The sequence below is a fragment of the Salvelinus fontinalis genome, chromosome 9 (assembly GCF_029448725.1).
Source record: "Salvelinus fontinalis isolate EN_2023a chromosome 9, ASM2944872v1, whole genome shotgun sequence".
Taxonomy (NCBI): Eukaryota; Metazoa; Chordata; class Actinopteri; order Salmoniformes; family Salmonidae; genus Salvelinus; species Salvelinus fontinalis.
Window position 1 is genome coordinate 6,549,909 of NC_074673.1, and position 12,568 is coordinate 6,562,476.

Consider the following 12,568-nt stretch of genomic DNA (forward strand, 5'->3'; position numbering starts at 1 on the left):
GTCCAGTGATGTATTGTGTTAGAGTCTGATCTGAGTCCAGTGATGTATTGTATTAGAGTCTGATCTGAGTCCAGTGATGTATTGTATTAGTCTGCTCTGAGTCCAGTGATGTATTGTATTAGTCTGCTCTGAGTCCAGTGATGTATTGTATGAGTCTGATCTGAGTCCAGTGATGTATTGTATTAGAGTCTGATCTGAGTCCAGTGATGTATTGTATTAGTCTGCTCTGAGTCCAGTGATGTATTGTATTAGAGTCTGCTCTGAGTCCAGTGATGTATTGTATTAGAGTCTGCTCTGAGTCCAGTGATGTATTGTATTAGAGTCTGCTCTGAGTCCAGTGATGTATTGTATTAGTCTGCTCTGAGTCCAGTGATGTATTGTATTAGAGTCTGCTCTGAGTCCAGTGATGTATTGTATTAGAGTCTGCTCTGAGTCCAGTGATGTATTGTATTAGAGTCTGATCCGAGTCCAGTGATGTATTGTATTAGAGTCTGATCTGAGTCCAGTGATGTATTGTATGAGTCTGATCTGAGTCCAGTGATGTATTGTATTAGAGTCTGATCTGAGTCCAGTGATGTATTGTATTAGAGTCTGATCCGAGTCCAGTGATGTATTGTATTAGAGTCTGATCTGAGTCCAGTGATGTATTGTATTAGAGTCTGATCTGAGTCCAGTGATGTATTGTATTAGAGTCTGCTCTGAGTCCAGTGATGTATTGTATTAGTCTGATCTGTGTCCAGTGATGTATTGTATTAGAGTCTGCTCTGAGTCCAGTGATGTATTGTATGAGTCTGATCTGAGTCCAGTGATGTATTGTATGAGTCTGATCTGAGTCCAGTGATGTATTGTGTTAGAGTCTGCTCTGAGTCCAGTGATGTATTGTATTAGAGTCTGCTCTGAGTCCAGTGATGTATTGTATGAGTCTGATCTGAGTCCAGTGATGTATTGTATGAGTCTGATCTGAGTCCAGTGATGTATTGTGTTAGAGTCTGCTCTGAGTCCAGTGATGTATTGTATTAGAGTCTGATCTGAGTCCAGTGATGTATTGTATTAGAGTCTGCTCTGAGTCCAGTGATGTATTGTATTAGAGTCTGCTCTGAGTCCAGTGATGTATTGTATTAGTCTGCTCTGAGTCCAGTGATGTATTGTATTAGAGTCTGCTCTGAGTCCAGTGATGTATTGTATTAGAGTCTGATCTGAGTCCAGTGATGTATTGTATGAGTGATCTGAGTCCAGTGATGTATTGTATTAGAGTCTGATCTGAGTCCAGTGATGTATTGTATTAGAGTCTGATCTGAGTCCAGTGATGTATTGTATTAGAGTCTGCTCTGAGTCCAGTGATGTATTGTATTAGTCTGATCTGTGTCCAGTGATGTATTGTATTAGAGTCTGCTCTGAGTCCAGTGATGTATTGTATGAGTCTGCTCTGAGTCCAGTGATGTATTGTATGAGTCTGATCTGAGTCCAGTGATGTATTGTATGAGTCTGATCTGAGTCCATTGATGTATTGTATTAGAGTCTGATCTGAGTCCAGTGATGTATTGTATTAGAGTCTGTTCTGAGTCCAGTGATGTATTGTATTAGAGTCTGCTCTGAGTCCAGTGATATATTGTATTTGATCAATAATGTATTCTTCTTCTGTTAGCCTGCATCCTCTGACAGGAGAGGGAGAGAGGGAAGTGAACCTGTCTTGGCCCATTGTTAGAAATGATGAATCACACCACAGCATCTATAGACAGACCGCAGGGGGTTTGTGTGTGTTTAAAGCCAGTCAGCCGGGATCCTGTTTCTCTCTCTCATCATTAACCTGCTACTGTACCTGTCCTGTTTCTCTCATCATTAACCTGCTACTGTACCTGTCCTGTTTCTCTCTCTCATCATTAACCTGCTACTGTACCTGTCCTGTTTCTCTCATCATTAACCTGCTACTGTACCTGTCCTGTTTCTCTCATCATTAACCTGCTACTGTACCTGTCCTGTTTCTCTCATCATTAACCTGCTACTGTACCTGTCCTGTTTCTCTCTCTCATCATTAACCTGCTACTGTACCTGTCCTGTTTCTCTCATCATTAACCTGCTACTGTACCTGTCCTGTTTCTCTCTCTCATCATTAACCTGCTACTGTACCTGTCCTGTTTCTCTCATCATTAACCTGCTACTGTACCTGTCCTGTTTCTCTCATCATTAACCTGCTACTGTACCTGTCCTGTTTCTCTCTCTCATCATTAACCTGCTACTGTACCTGTCCTGTTTCTCTCATCATTAATCTGCTACTGTACCTGTCCTGTTTCTCTCTCTCATCATTAACCTGCTACCGTACCTGTCCTGTTTCTCTCTCTCATCATTAACCTGCTACTGTACCTGTCCTGTTTCTCTCTCTCATCATTAACCTGCTACTGTACCTGTCCTGTTTCTCTCATCATTAACCTGCTACCGTACCTGTCCTGTTTCTCTCTCTCATCATTAACCTGCTACTGTACCTGTCCTGTTTCTCTCATCATTAACCTGCTACTGTACCTGTCCTGTTTCTCTCATCATTAACCTGCTACTGTACCTGTCCTGTTTCTCTCTCTCATCATTAACCTGCTACCATACCGAGTGCATTAAGCACAGTTCAACAGCAGAAGACTCTATAAATCTCTGAATAAACTTTTTATTTTTCCAAAACACTGCAATTTAAAGTTGAGAAAGCTCAAACCTCATTGGCAACTCTTGCTCATAATAGCTTACTTTTATTGCCACAAGACTAAAATGTAGACCAACAGTAACTACTTTAACCCTAAGACCCCGCAGCAGTCGAAAGGGCCGATCTGTAATCGTGAGTTCATCTATGCTTTTGCATGTAATTGTGCCGCCAAAATCAGTGAGCAAGGCTTCCTCCAAGCCAAACAGAACCAGTGAAGACATTAATGGATGCCGTAAAACCACAGAGCTGCTGAGGTAAACAAAGGCAGTACAGAGAAACGACTGACAGAGAGACGACTGACAGAGAAACGACTGACAGAGAAACGACTGACAGAGAGACGACTGACAGAGAGACGACTGACAGAGAGACGACTGACAGAGAGACGACTGACAGAGAGACGACTGACAGAGAAACGACTGACAGAGAAACGACTGACAGAGAAACGACTGACAGAGAGACGACTGACAGAGAGACGACTGACAGAGAGACGACTGACAGAGAGACGACTGACAGAGAGACGACTGACAGAGAGACGACTGACAGAGAAACGACTGACAGAGAGACGACTGACAGAGAGACGACTGACAGAGAAACGACTGACAGAGAAACGACTGACAGAGAAACGACTGACAGAGAAACGACTGACAGAGAAACGACTGACAGAGAAACGACTGACAGAGAGACGACTGACAGAGAGAGACGACTGACAGAGAGAAACGACTGACAGAGAGACGACTGACAGAGAGACGACTGACAGAGAGACGACTGACAGAGAGACGGCTGACAGAGAGACGGCTGACAGAGAGACGACTGACAGAGAGAAACGACTGACAGAGAGAAACGACTGACAGAGAGAAACGACTGACAGAGAGAAACGACTGACAGAGAGAAACGGCTGACAGAGAGACGGCTGACAGAGAGACGGCTGACAGAGAGACGGCTGACAGAGAGACGGCTGACAGAGAGACGGCTGACAGAGAGACGGCTGACAGAGAGAAACGGCTGACAGAGAGAAACGACTGACAGAGAGAAACGACTGACAGAGAGAAACGACTGACAGAGAGAAACGACTGACAGAGAGAAACGACTGACAGAGAGAAACGACTGACAGAGAGAAACGACTGACAGAGAGAAACGACTGACAGAGAGACGGCTGACAGAGAGACGGCTGACAGAGAGAGACGGCTGACAGAGAGAGACGGCTGACAGAGAGAGACGGCTGACAGAGAGAGACGGCTGACAGAGAGACGGCTGACAGAGAGACGGCTGACAGAGAGACGGCTGACAGAGAGACGGCTGACAGAGAGACGGCTGACAGAGAAACGGCTGACAGAGAGACGATTGACTGCTCATCAGGCATCAGGGTTGTGTTCATTAGGCACCAAATTGAAGAAAAAGCCTGACTGAATTCCTCATATATTTCTTGTTGTTGTTTGTTCCTTGTTGTTTTCTCCAGCTAAAACACTATGTTTATCATTGTTGGGCATAAAATGTCCTCCCCGCTCCACCGTAGTCGTCGCGTTATACCAATGTCGTCTTGCATGATGCTCAATTTCCTCTGTGTTCAGTTTGTTGTCTACAGTCTGTTATTCTGTAAGTGAAGTTACTTGGCTGCTCTCTGTCTGACTCTGCACTGACTCTGTCTGACTCTGATGCTGCTGCGAATGTGGATCTGTTCAGAATCACAACCTTGTCGGTGGAGAATAATCTGATTTTTCCCCTAAAGGGCTGTTGCTTCTCTCTCTTTCTGTCAAGTATGTGAGTGTGTGTGTGTGTGTGAGAGAGAGAGATGCACAAAGAGACACACGTGGTTCGCATTCAACCGATTCACACACCGTGGTGTGTTTAATCATATCTGTTACACTCATACATCTGGCAGCTGACAAAGTATTCACGTTAGCAGGCTAATGGGTCATAGCATCTAATGAACTCTCTCACCACAAGGTCAGGCTAAAAATATCCTCTGAAGTTCAGCATGGAGAATGGGTCTATAACCGACTGTGTTACCCTCCAGGAAAATAATTTCACTACCATTTGATGTCTGACTATGATGTGGGCAGTCTGTTAGATTAACCCCCCCCCACTGCCATTTGATGTCTGACTGTGATGTGGTCAGTCTGTTAGATTAACCCCCCCCCCCCCCCCACTGCCATTTGATAAACTGACTGTGATGTGGGCAGTCTGTTAGATTAACCCCCCCCCCCCCCCCCCCCCCCCCCCCCCCACTGCCATCTGATGTCTGACTGTGATGTGAACAGTCTGTTAGATTAACCCCCCCCCCCCCCACCTCCACCACTGCCATCTGATGTCTGACTGTGATGTGGGCAGTCTGTTAGATTACCCCCCCCCCCCCCCCCCCCCCCCCCCCCCACCACTGCCATTTGATGTCAGACTGTGATGTGGGCAGTCTGTTAGATTAACCCCCCCCCCCCCCCCCTCCACTGCCCTCTGATGTCTGACTGTGATGTGGGCAGTCTGTTAGATTAATCCCCCCCCCCCCCTCCCCCATTTGATGTCTGACTGTGATGTGGGCAGTCTGTTAGATTCCCCCCCCCCATTCAATTCCTCTGGCTGTAAGTTGGTTCCTAATGAGTTTGACAGAGACAGAGGATGCAGAAGAACATGTAACTCCTCATAATGCTCCATCCAGGGTTTTTTCATCATCCTTTAATGCTCGTTGAAATTGACCTACAGCCCAAACCAATATTCCCTATTTCCTGGTTTTTCTTATATGTTGTTTTAATCACATATTTCAACCTCTTCTCTTTCTCTCCGTCCTTCAGTATCATGTCGTACCAGACACTGCCCAGGAACATGCCCAGCCACCGAGCCCCTCCAGCCATGCCCTACTACGGGGACCCGGGCTACCGTACCTTACCCAGGAACAGCATGGCTCGGCCGGACAGTATCTGCAGCATGTCCCCCTCCATGTATGATCAGGCCATGGGGCTGGGGCTGTCCTCTGCAGACAAGAGACGCTCCATGAGGGATGACACTATGTGGCAGCTGTATGAGTGGCAGCAGAGGCAGGCCTATACGCCCACACGGTATGTCTGTGTTCTATTTGGAAAGTGATCCATTTTTTTTTTTTTTTACCATTTATGGGATTTGATTTTGAAGTTTTGCTTTATCCCGCTTGGGACTGCCAGTTAGGGTAGAGTTTATACTTTTAAAAACGTTTCTATTGGTCGATTGCAACAGGCAAGCTTAATACATAGCTGAAGTATTTTGACAATATTTCAAGTCGTATTTAAACCCAGGTCGAACCATCTCCGTCCTCCTCACCAGGCCCATGTCGTCCACTCCCAGACCGTACGGGACCCTGCCCAGCCCCAAGACCATGATCAACCTGTCTGAGCACCAGGCTCACCAGGGTCACCACTCCATCCCCCCCTCACCGTCCCATGGGTCCTTGTCTATGTACGGGGGCTACTCGCCCCTCCACTTCTCCTACAACCCCAGCTCCAGTAGGTCTGAGGTGGCCTTCCCTGTGTACCGGGGGGATGTTACTATAGACAGAAGACACAGGACTCCACATCTCAACCAGGTAGTCCAACCTCCTCGTACATCCTCATGAAGACATTTTGTAGTGCCTTGTTTTCAGTGGTTGAGCATTACAAAATCAAGAATAGTGGGTCGCTCAAAGTGGGGTCTGTGGGTCAGAGGCTTCCAGAATGATCTTTTTTTTTGTCCCACGGCTCACTCTCTAGAAAGGAGTACAGGAACCTCTTGTTTAACATGGCACACAAATACCTTCCTCAGCTTTCCCAACAGGATCATCTCTCTCTGTGTCCTACAGTATGCCTACCCGCCTGACAGGAGGTCCATGCCAGCAGGGATCCCTGTTCAGACCATCACTGCCCAGTCTCTGCAAGGAAAAACGGTTAGTTCACCTCTCTCTCCCTCTCTCTCTCTTTCCCCTCTCCCCATCCCCCCTCTCTCCCCCTTCGTCTATGCTCTCTCTCTCCCCTCTCTCCCCTCGTCCGTGCTCTCTCTCTCCCCTCCCCCCTCTCTCTCCCCCTCTCCCCACCTCTCTCTCTCCTCTCCCCCCCCCCTCTACTCCTTCCTTCCCCTGATCTGGCCTACTGTACCCTGCCCTTGGCCTCGATACACTGTCAGGTTCACTTCTGTTAAATCTAGGCTATTAATACCACTCTGGAATTTCAGTTAAAGACTGTTGACTTTTCCATTCTGGTCTAATAGGGCTAATTCCAAAGACAATACATGTTGTAATCACTCCCCTGTCTTTCTCTTCCAAGCAGAGAACTGTTGTAGAGGCATGTTTAGACAGGACTCAGATCAGTGTTCCAACTGGTGTGGTTTAACTTGTGTTTACTCCTATTGCCTCTCTTAACACTTGCTCCATCAGCCCTGTTGTTCACAGCTCCCTGAGCCATAGCTGCGTGGTCTGTCATTTCTTTACACACGCCATTTTGGGTACATGGTGACTTAGTGTGGCACGGTGGATGTGTTACAGGGACCTTCCACTCTGCACCTACTCTGCTGGTGTGCAGTGTCCTCCTACTGTCTCCTGTCTGTCCTCCTACTGTCTATACTGTGGTCCTAACCTGTCCTCCTGTCTGTCCTTCTATTGTCTCCTGTCTGTCCTCTTACTGTCTCCTGTCTGTCCTTCTACTGTCTCCTGTCTGTCCTCCTACTGTCTCCCGTCTGTCCTCCTACTGTCTCCTGTCTGTCCTCCTACTGTCTCCCGCCTGTCCTTCTACTGTCCTCCTGTCTGTCCTACTGTCTCCTGTCTGTCCTCCTACTGTCTCCTGTCTGTCCTCCTACTGTCTCCTGTCTATACTGTGGTCCTAACCTGTCCTCCTGTCTGTCCTCCTACTGTCTCCTGTCTGTCCTCCTACTGTCTCCTGTCTATACTGTGGTCCTAACCTGTCCTCCTGTCTGTCCTCCTACTGTCTCCTGTCTGTCCTCCTACTGTCTCCTGTCTATACTGTGGTCCTAACCTGTCCTCCTGTCTGTCCTCCTACTGTCTCCTGTCTATACTGTGGTCCTAACCTGTCCTCCTGTCTATACTGTGGTCCTAACCTGTCCTCCTGTCTGTCCTCCTACTGTCTCCTGTCTATACTGTGGTCCTAACCTGTCCTCCTGTCTGTCCTCCTACTGTGTGTCTGTCGTGTTTCTCTGACCTGTTCCCTTCTCTTTCGGTCCCGACTTCTTCTCCCTCTGCCTCCTCTATACCCCCTTCCTGTCTTCCGTTGTGTCCCTTTGTCCCATGCTCTCCTGACCCCTGACCTATCCTTCCTCTCCTCTGCTCCTTGTTGCCCCCCCCCCCTGCCCCCTTTACCTGTCATCTTGCCCTGGTCCTGCCTGGCTGTGTCTCCTGTCCCTCTGAGTTCTCCTCCTCTCTTCTTCTCTCTGCTTACACCTGTCCTCCTCTCTCCTCCTCTCCGGTTATCCCTCTGCCCCTCCTTCCCCCTGCAGCCTGAGGAGCTAACCTTGCTGCTGATAAAGCTTCGTCGGGAGCAGGCCGATCTAAACAGCGTCCGGGAGCACACTGTAGCACAGCTTATGCAACTAAACCTCGATGGTGGCCACAACCCAAAGGTCAGGGCCACTGGGGTCGCTGCTGTGTCTTGTCGCCTAGTCGTGTGCCATGCCTCCGTCTTCAACTCTCCATCCACTTGCGTCATTCATCATTTTGTTGGGTGGGGGGGGGGGGGGGGGGGTCATTTCTCTGTTTGAACTGTTAACCCTTGAATCATTGTTGCTGACATATTCAGTGATGACTTTGTTGTTTATTGTGGTAGTGTAGGACAGAAACACAACTGTGGATGTACTAGCTTACTTCCTAAAAAGAAAGTGAACAGATGTTGCTCCGGAAAATGAGAAACTCCCAACTCCTTGGTGATCTTAATGTGTGGGACAGCTAAGCAGGCTTAACTGGCTGGGTCATTGTAGATGTCAGACAAGGATTTGAGTGATGTAGGGCACACACACTTGAAATGGGAAATGGTTTTAACTGGCTGGGTCATTGTAGATGTCAGACAAGGATTTGAGTAATGTAGGGCACACACACTTGAAATGGGGAATGGTTTATAAGTGTTGAAGGCTTTAATAGAAACACTCCCGCATGAATAATGTTAAAACTCAATGATGTTTTCTGTCCTCCATCTACGCTACAGTTCTGCTACCTGACCCGAGCCCGGGTTAGGACCGGGTAGGGCCTGTTGTCTCATCAATAACTAGGGTACGGTAGGGTCTGTTGTCATCAATAACTAGGGTACGGTAGGGCCTGTTGTCTCATCAATAACTAGGGTACGGTAGGGTCTGTTGTCTCATCAATAACTAGGGTACGGTAGGGCCTGTTGTCTCATCAATAACTAGGGTACGGTAGGGTCTGTTGTCTCATCAATAACTAGGGTACGGTAGGATCTGTTGTCATCAATAACTAGGGTACGGTAGGATCTGTTGTCATCAATAACTAGGGTACGGTAGAGTCTGTTGTCATCAATAACTAGGGTACGGTAGGGTCTGTTGTGTCATCAATAACTAGGGTACGGTAGGGCCTGTTGTCTCCTCAATAACTAGGGTACGGTAGGGCCTGTTGTCTCATCAATAACTAGGGTACGGTAGGGCCTGTTGTCTCATCAATAACTAGGGTACGGTAGGGTATGTTGTCATCAATAACTAGGGTACGGTAGGGCCTGTTGTCTCCTCAATAACTAGGGTACAGTAGGGTCTGTTGTCTCATCAATAACTAGGGTACGGTAGGGTCTGTTGTCATCAATAACTAGGGTACGGTAGGGCCTGTTGTCTCATCAATAACTAGGGTACGGTAGGGCCTGTTGTTTCATCAATAACTAGGGTACGGTAGGACCTGTTGTCATCAATAACTAGGGTACGGTAGGGCCTGTTGTCTCATCAATAACTAGGGTACGGTAGGGTCTGTTGTCTCATCAATAACTAGGGTACGGTAGGGTCTGTTGTCTCATCAATAACTAGGGTACGGTAGGGCCTGTTGTCTCATCAATAACTAGGGTACGGTAGGACCTGTTGTCATCAATAACTAGGGTACGGTAGGGTCTGTTGTCTCATCAATAACTAGGGTACGGTAGGGTCTGTTGTCATCAATAACTAGGGTACGGTAGGGCCTGTTGTCTCCTCAATAACTAGGGTACGGTAGGGTCTGTTGTCTCATCAATAACTAGGGTACGGTAGGGTCTGTTGTCATCAATAACTAGGGTACGGTAGGGCCTGTTGTCTCATCAATAACTAGGGTACGGTAGGGCCTGTTGTTTCATCAATAACTAGGGTACGGTAGGGTCTGTTGTCTCATCAATAACTAGGGTACGGTAGGGTCTGTTGTCTCATCAATAACTAGGGTACGGTAGGGCCTGTTGTCTCATCAATAACTAGGGTACGGTAGGACCTGTTGTCATCAATAACTAGGGTACGGTAGGGTCTGTTGTCTCATCAATAACTAGGGTACGGTAGGGTCTGTTGTCATCAATAACTAGGGTACGGTAGGGTCTGTTGTCTCATCAATAACTAGGGTACGGTAGAGTCTGTTGTCTCATCAATAACTAGGGTACGGTAGGGCCTGTTGTCTCATCAATAACTAGGGTACGGTAGGGCCTTTTGTCTCATCAATAACTAGGGTACGGTAGGGCCTGTTGTCTCATCAATAACTAGGGTACGGTAGGGTCTGTTGTCTCATCAATAACTAGGGTACGGTAGGGCCTGTTGTCTCATCAATAACTAGGGTACGGTAGAGTCTGTTGTCTCATCAATAACTAGGGTACGGTAGAGCCTGTTGTCTCATCAATAACTAGGGTACGGTAGGGCCTGTTGTCTCCTCAATAACTAGGGTACGGTAGGGCCTGTTGTCTCATCAATAACTAGGGTACGGTAGGGCCTGTTGTCTCCTCAATAACTAGGGTACGGTAGGGCCTGTTGTCTCCTCAATAACTAGGGTACGGTAGGGCCTGTTGTCTCCTCAATAACTAGGGTACGGTAGGACCTGTTGTCATCAATAACTAGGGTACGGTAGGGCCTGATGTCATCAATAACTAGGGTACGGTTGGACCTGTTGTCATCAATAACTAGGGTACGGTAGGGTCTGTTGTCTCATCAATAACTAGGGTACGGTAGGGCCTGTTGTCTCCTCAATAACTAGGGTACGGTAGGGCCTGTTGTCTCATCAATAACTAGGGTACGGTAGGGTCTGTTGTCTCATCAATAACTAGGGTACGGTAGGACCTGTTGTCATCAATAACTAGGGTACGGTAGGGCCTGTTGTCTCATCAATAACTAGGGTACGGTAGGACCTGTTGTCATCAATAACTAGGGTACGGTAGGGCCTGTTGTCTCCTCAATAACTAGGGTACGGTAGGGCCTGTTGTCTCATCAATAACTAGGGTACGGTAGGACCTGTTGTCATCAATAACTAGGGTACGGTAGGACCTGTTGTCATCAATAACTAGGGTACGGTAGGGCCTGTTGTCTCATCAATAACTAGGGTACGGTAGGACCTGTTGTCATCAATAACTAGGGTACGGTAGGGCCTGTTGTCTCATCAATAACTAGGGTACGGTAGGACCTGTTGTCATCAATAACTAGGGTACGGTAGGGTCTGTTGTCTCATCAATAACTAGCGTACGGTAGGACCTGTTGTCATCAATAACTAGGGTACGGTAGGGCCTGTTGTATCCTCAATAACTAGGGTACGGTAGGGCCTGTTGTCTCCTCAATAACTAGGGTACGGTAGGGCCTGTTGTCTCATCAATAACTAGGGTACGGTAGGGTCTGTTGTCATCAATAACTAGGGTACGGTAGGGCCTGTTGTCTCATCAATAACTAGGGTACGGTAGGGTCTGTTGTCATCAATAACTAGGGTACGGTAGGGTCTGTTGTCTCATCAATAACTAGGGTAACATTTTGAAGCTGAGCCATTTGCTCTGCTGCTGCAGTACAGTCATATCTGACTAAGATCATAACATGGTGTCAGAAGTGCTTCAACCTAAAGATATAACGCTGGAGAGATTATTTCACAGAAAATAATCATGTTGAGTTGTCTGAGTTTAGAGTGATGACAAGTAGCTAACTGCTCTCCTGTCTCTTCATTGAGCGGAGCAGCCCAAGCTGAGCCGTCGCTATGGATACTCACAGATTCAGAGCTGCCATGAGCAGAGCGCATGCAGAGTGAGCTAGGCACAGGGAGCCAGTGACAGACAGAGAGGATCAGCTAATGGATTTACTAAGAGAGGAAGTTATTTCTGGTTTCGGGCAGGGCCTTACATTTGACAGAAGCATTTGGGCCTGGGTAGGGTAGGGCCTAAGCGTTGTGGGCATGGGTAAGGCTCGGGTGTAAAGTTCATGCCCGTGCAGGGCTCTGATCTACACCCATTCCCCTTCTCATCTCCAACAGTTTGTCCTTGTATCCATCTATCTATAATTTACCTATTTACCTTACATTGTCTTGTCCTGACTGTCTCGCTGTCTACCTGCCTCGCTCTCTGCCTGTCTCGCTGTCTGCCTGTCTCGCTGTCTGCCTGTCTCGCTGTCTAACTGTCTCCCTCTCTGCCTGTCTCCCTCTCTGCCGGTCTCCCTCTCTGCCTGTCTCCCTCTCTGCCTGTCTCCCTCTCTGCCTGTCTCCCTCTCTGCCTGTCTCCCTCTCTGCCTGTCTCCCTCTCTGCCTGTCTCCCTCTCTGCCTGTCTCCCTCTCTGCCGGTCTCCCTGTCTCCCTCTCTGCCTGTCTCGCTCTCTGCCTGTCTCGCTCTCTGCCTGTCTCCCCCTCTGCCTGTCTCACTCTGCCTGTCTCGCTGTCTGCCTGTCTCCCTCTCTGCCTGTCTCCCTCTCTGCCTGTCTCCCTCTCTGCCGGTCTCCCTGTCTCCCTCTCTGCCTGTCTCGCTGTCTGCCTGT

The 12,568-nt window shown here is 48.0% G+C and overlaps 1 protein-coding gene across 14 annotated transcripts in view; it reads left to right on the top strand.

The window, feature by feature from the left end:
* Nucleotides 1-12,568, top strand: part of LOC129861971 (pleckstrin homology domain-containing family A member 5-like) — a 260,961-nt gene that overhangs the window by 194,105 nt on the left and 54,288 nt on the right. For 12 of the 14 annotated variants that reach the window (XM_055933206.1, XM_055933212.1, XM_055933207.1 and 9 more), the window contains 4 exons: nucleotides 5,470-5,733; nucleotides 5,975-6,233; nucleotides 6,486-6,569; nucleotides 8,129-8,251. In XM_055933206.1, the coding sequence (XP_055789181.1) occupies nucleotides 5,470-5,733; nucleotides 5,975-6,233; nucleotides 6,486-6,569; nucleotides 8,129-8,251 (730 nt within the window). The remainder of the gene's footprint in view (nucleotides 1-5,469; nucleotides 5,734-5,974; nucleotides 6,234-6,485; nucleotides 6,570-8,128; nucleotides 8,252-12,568) is intronic. The other 2 variants (XM_055933215.1, XM_055933216.1) reach the window with 1 other exon arrangement.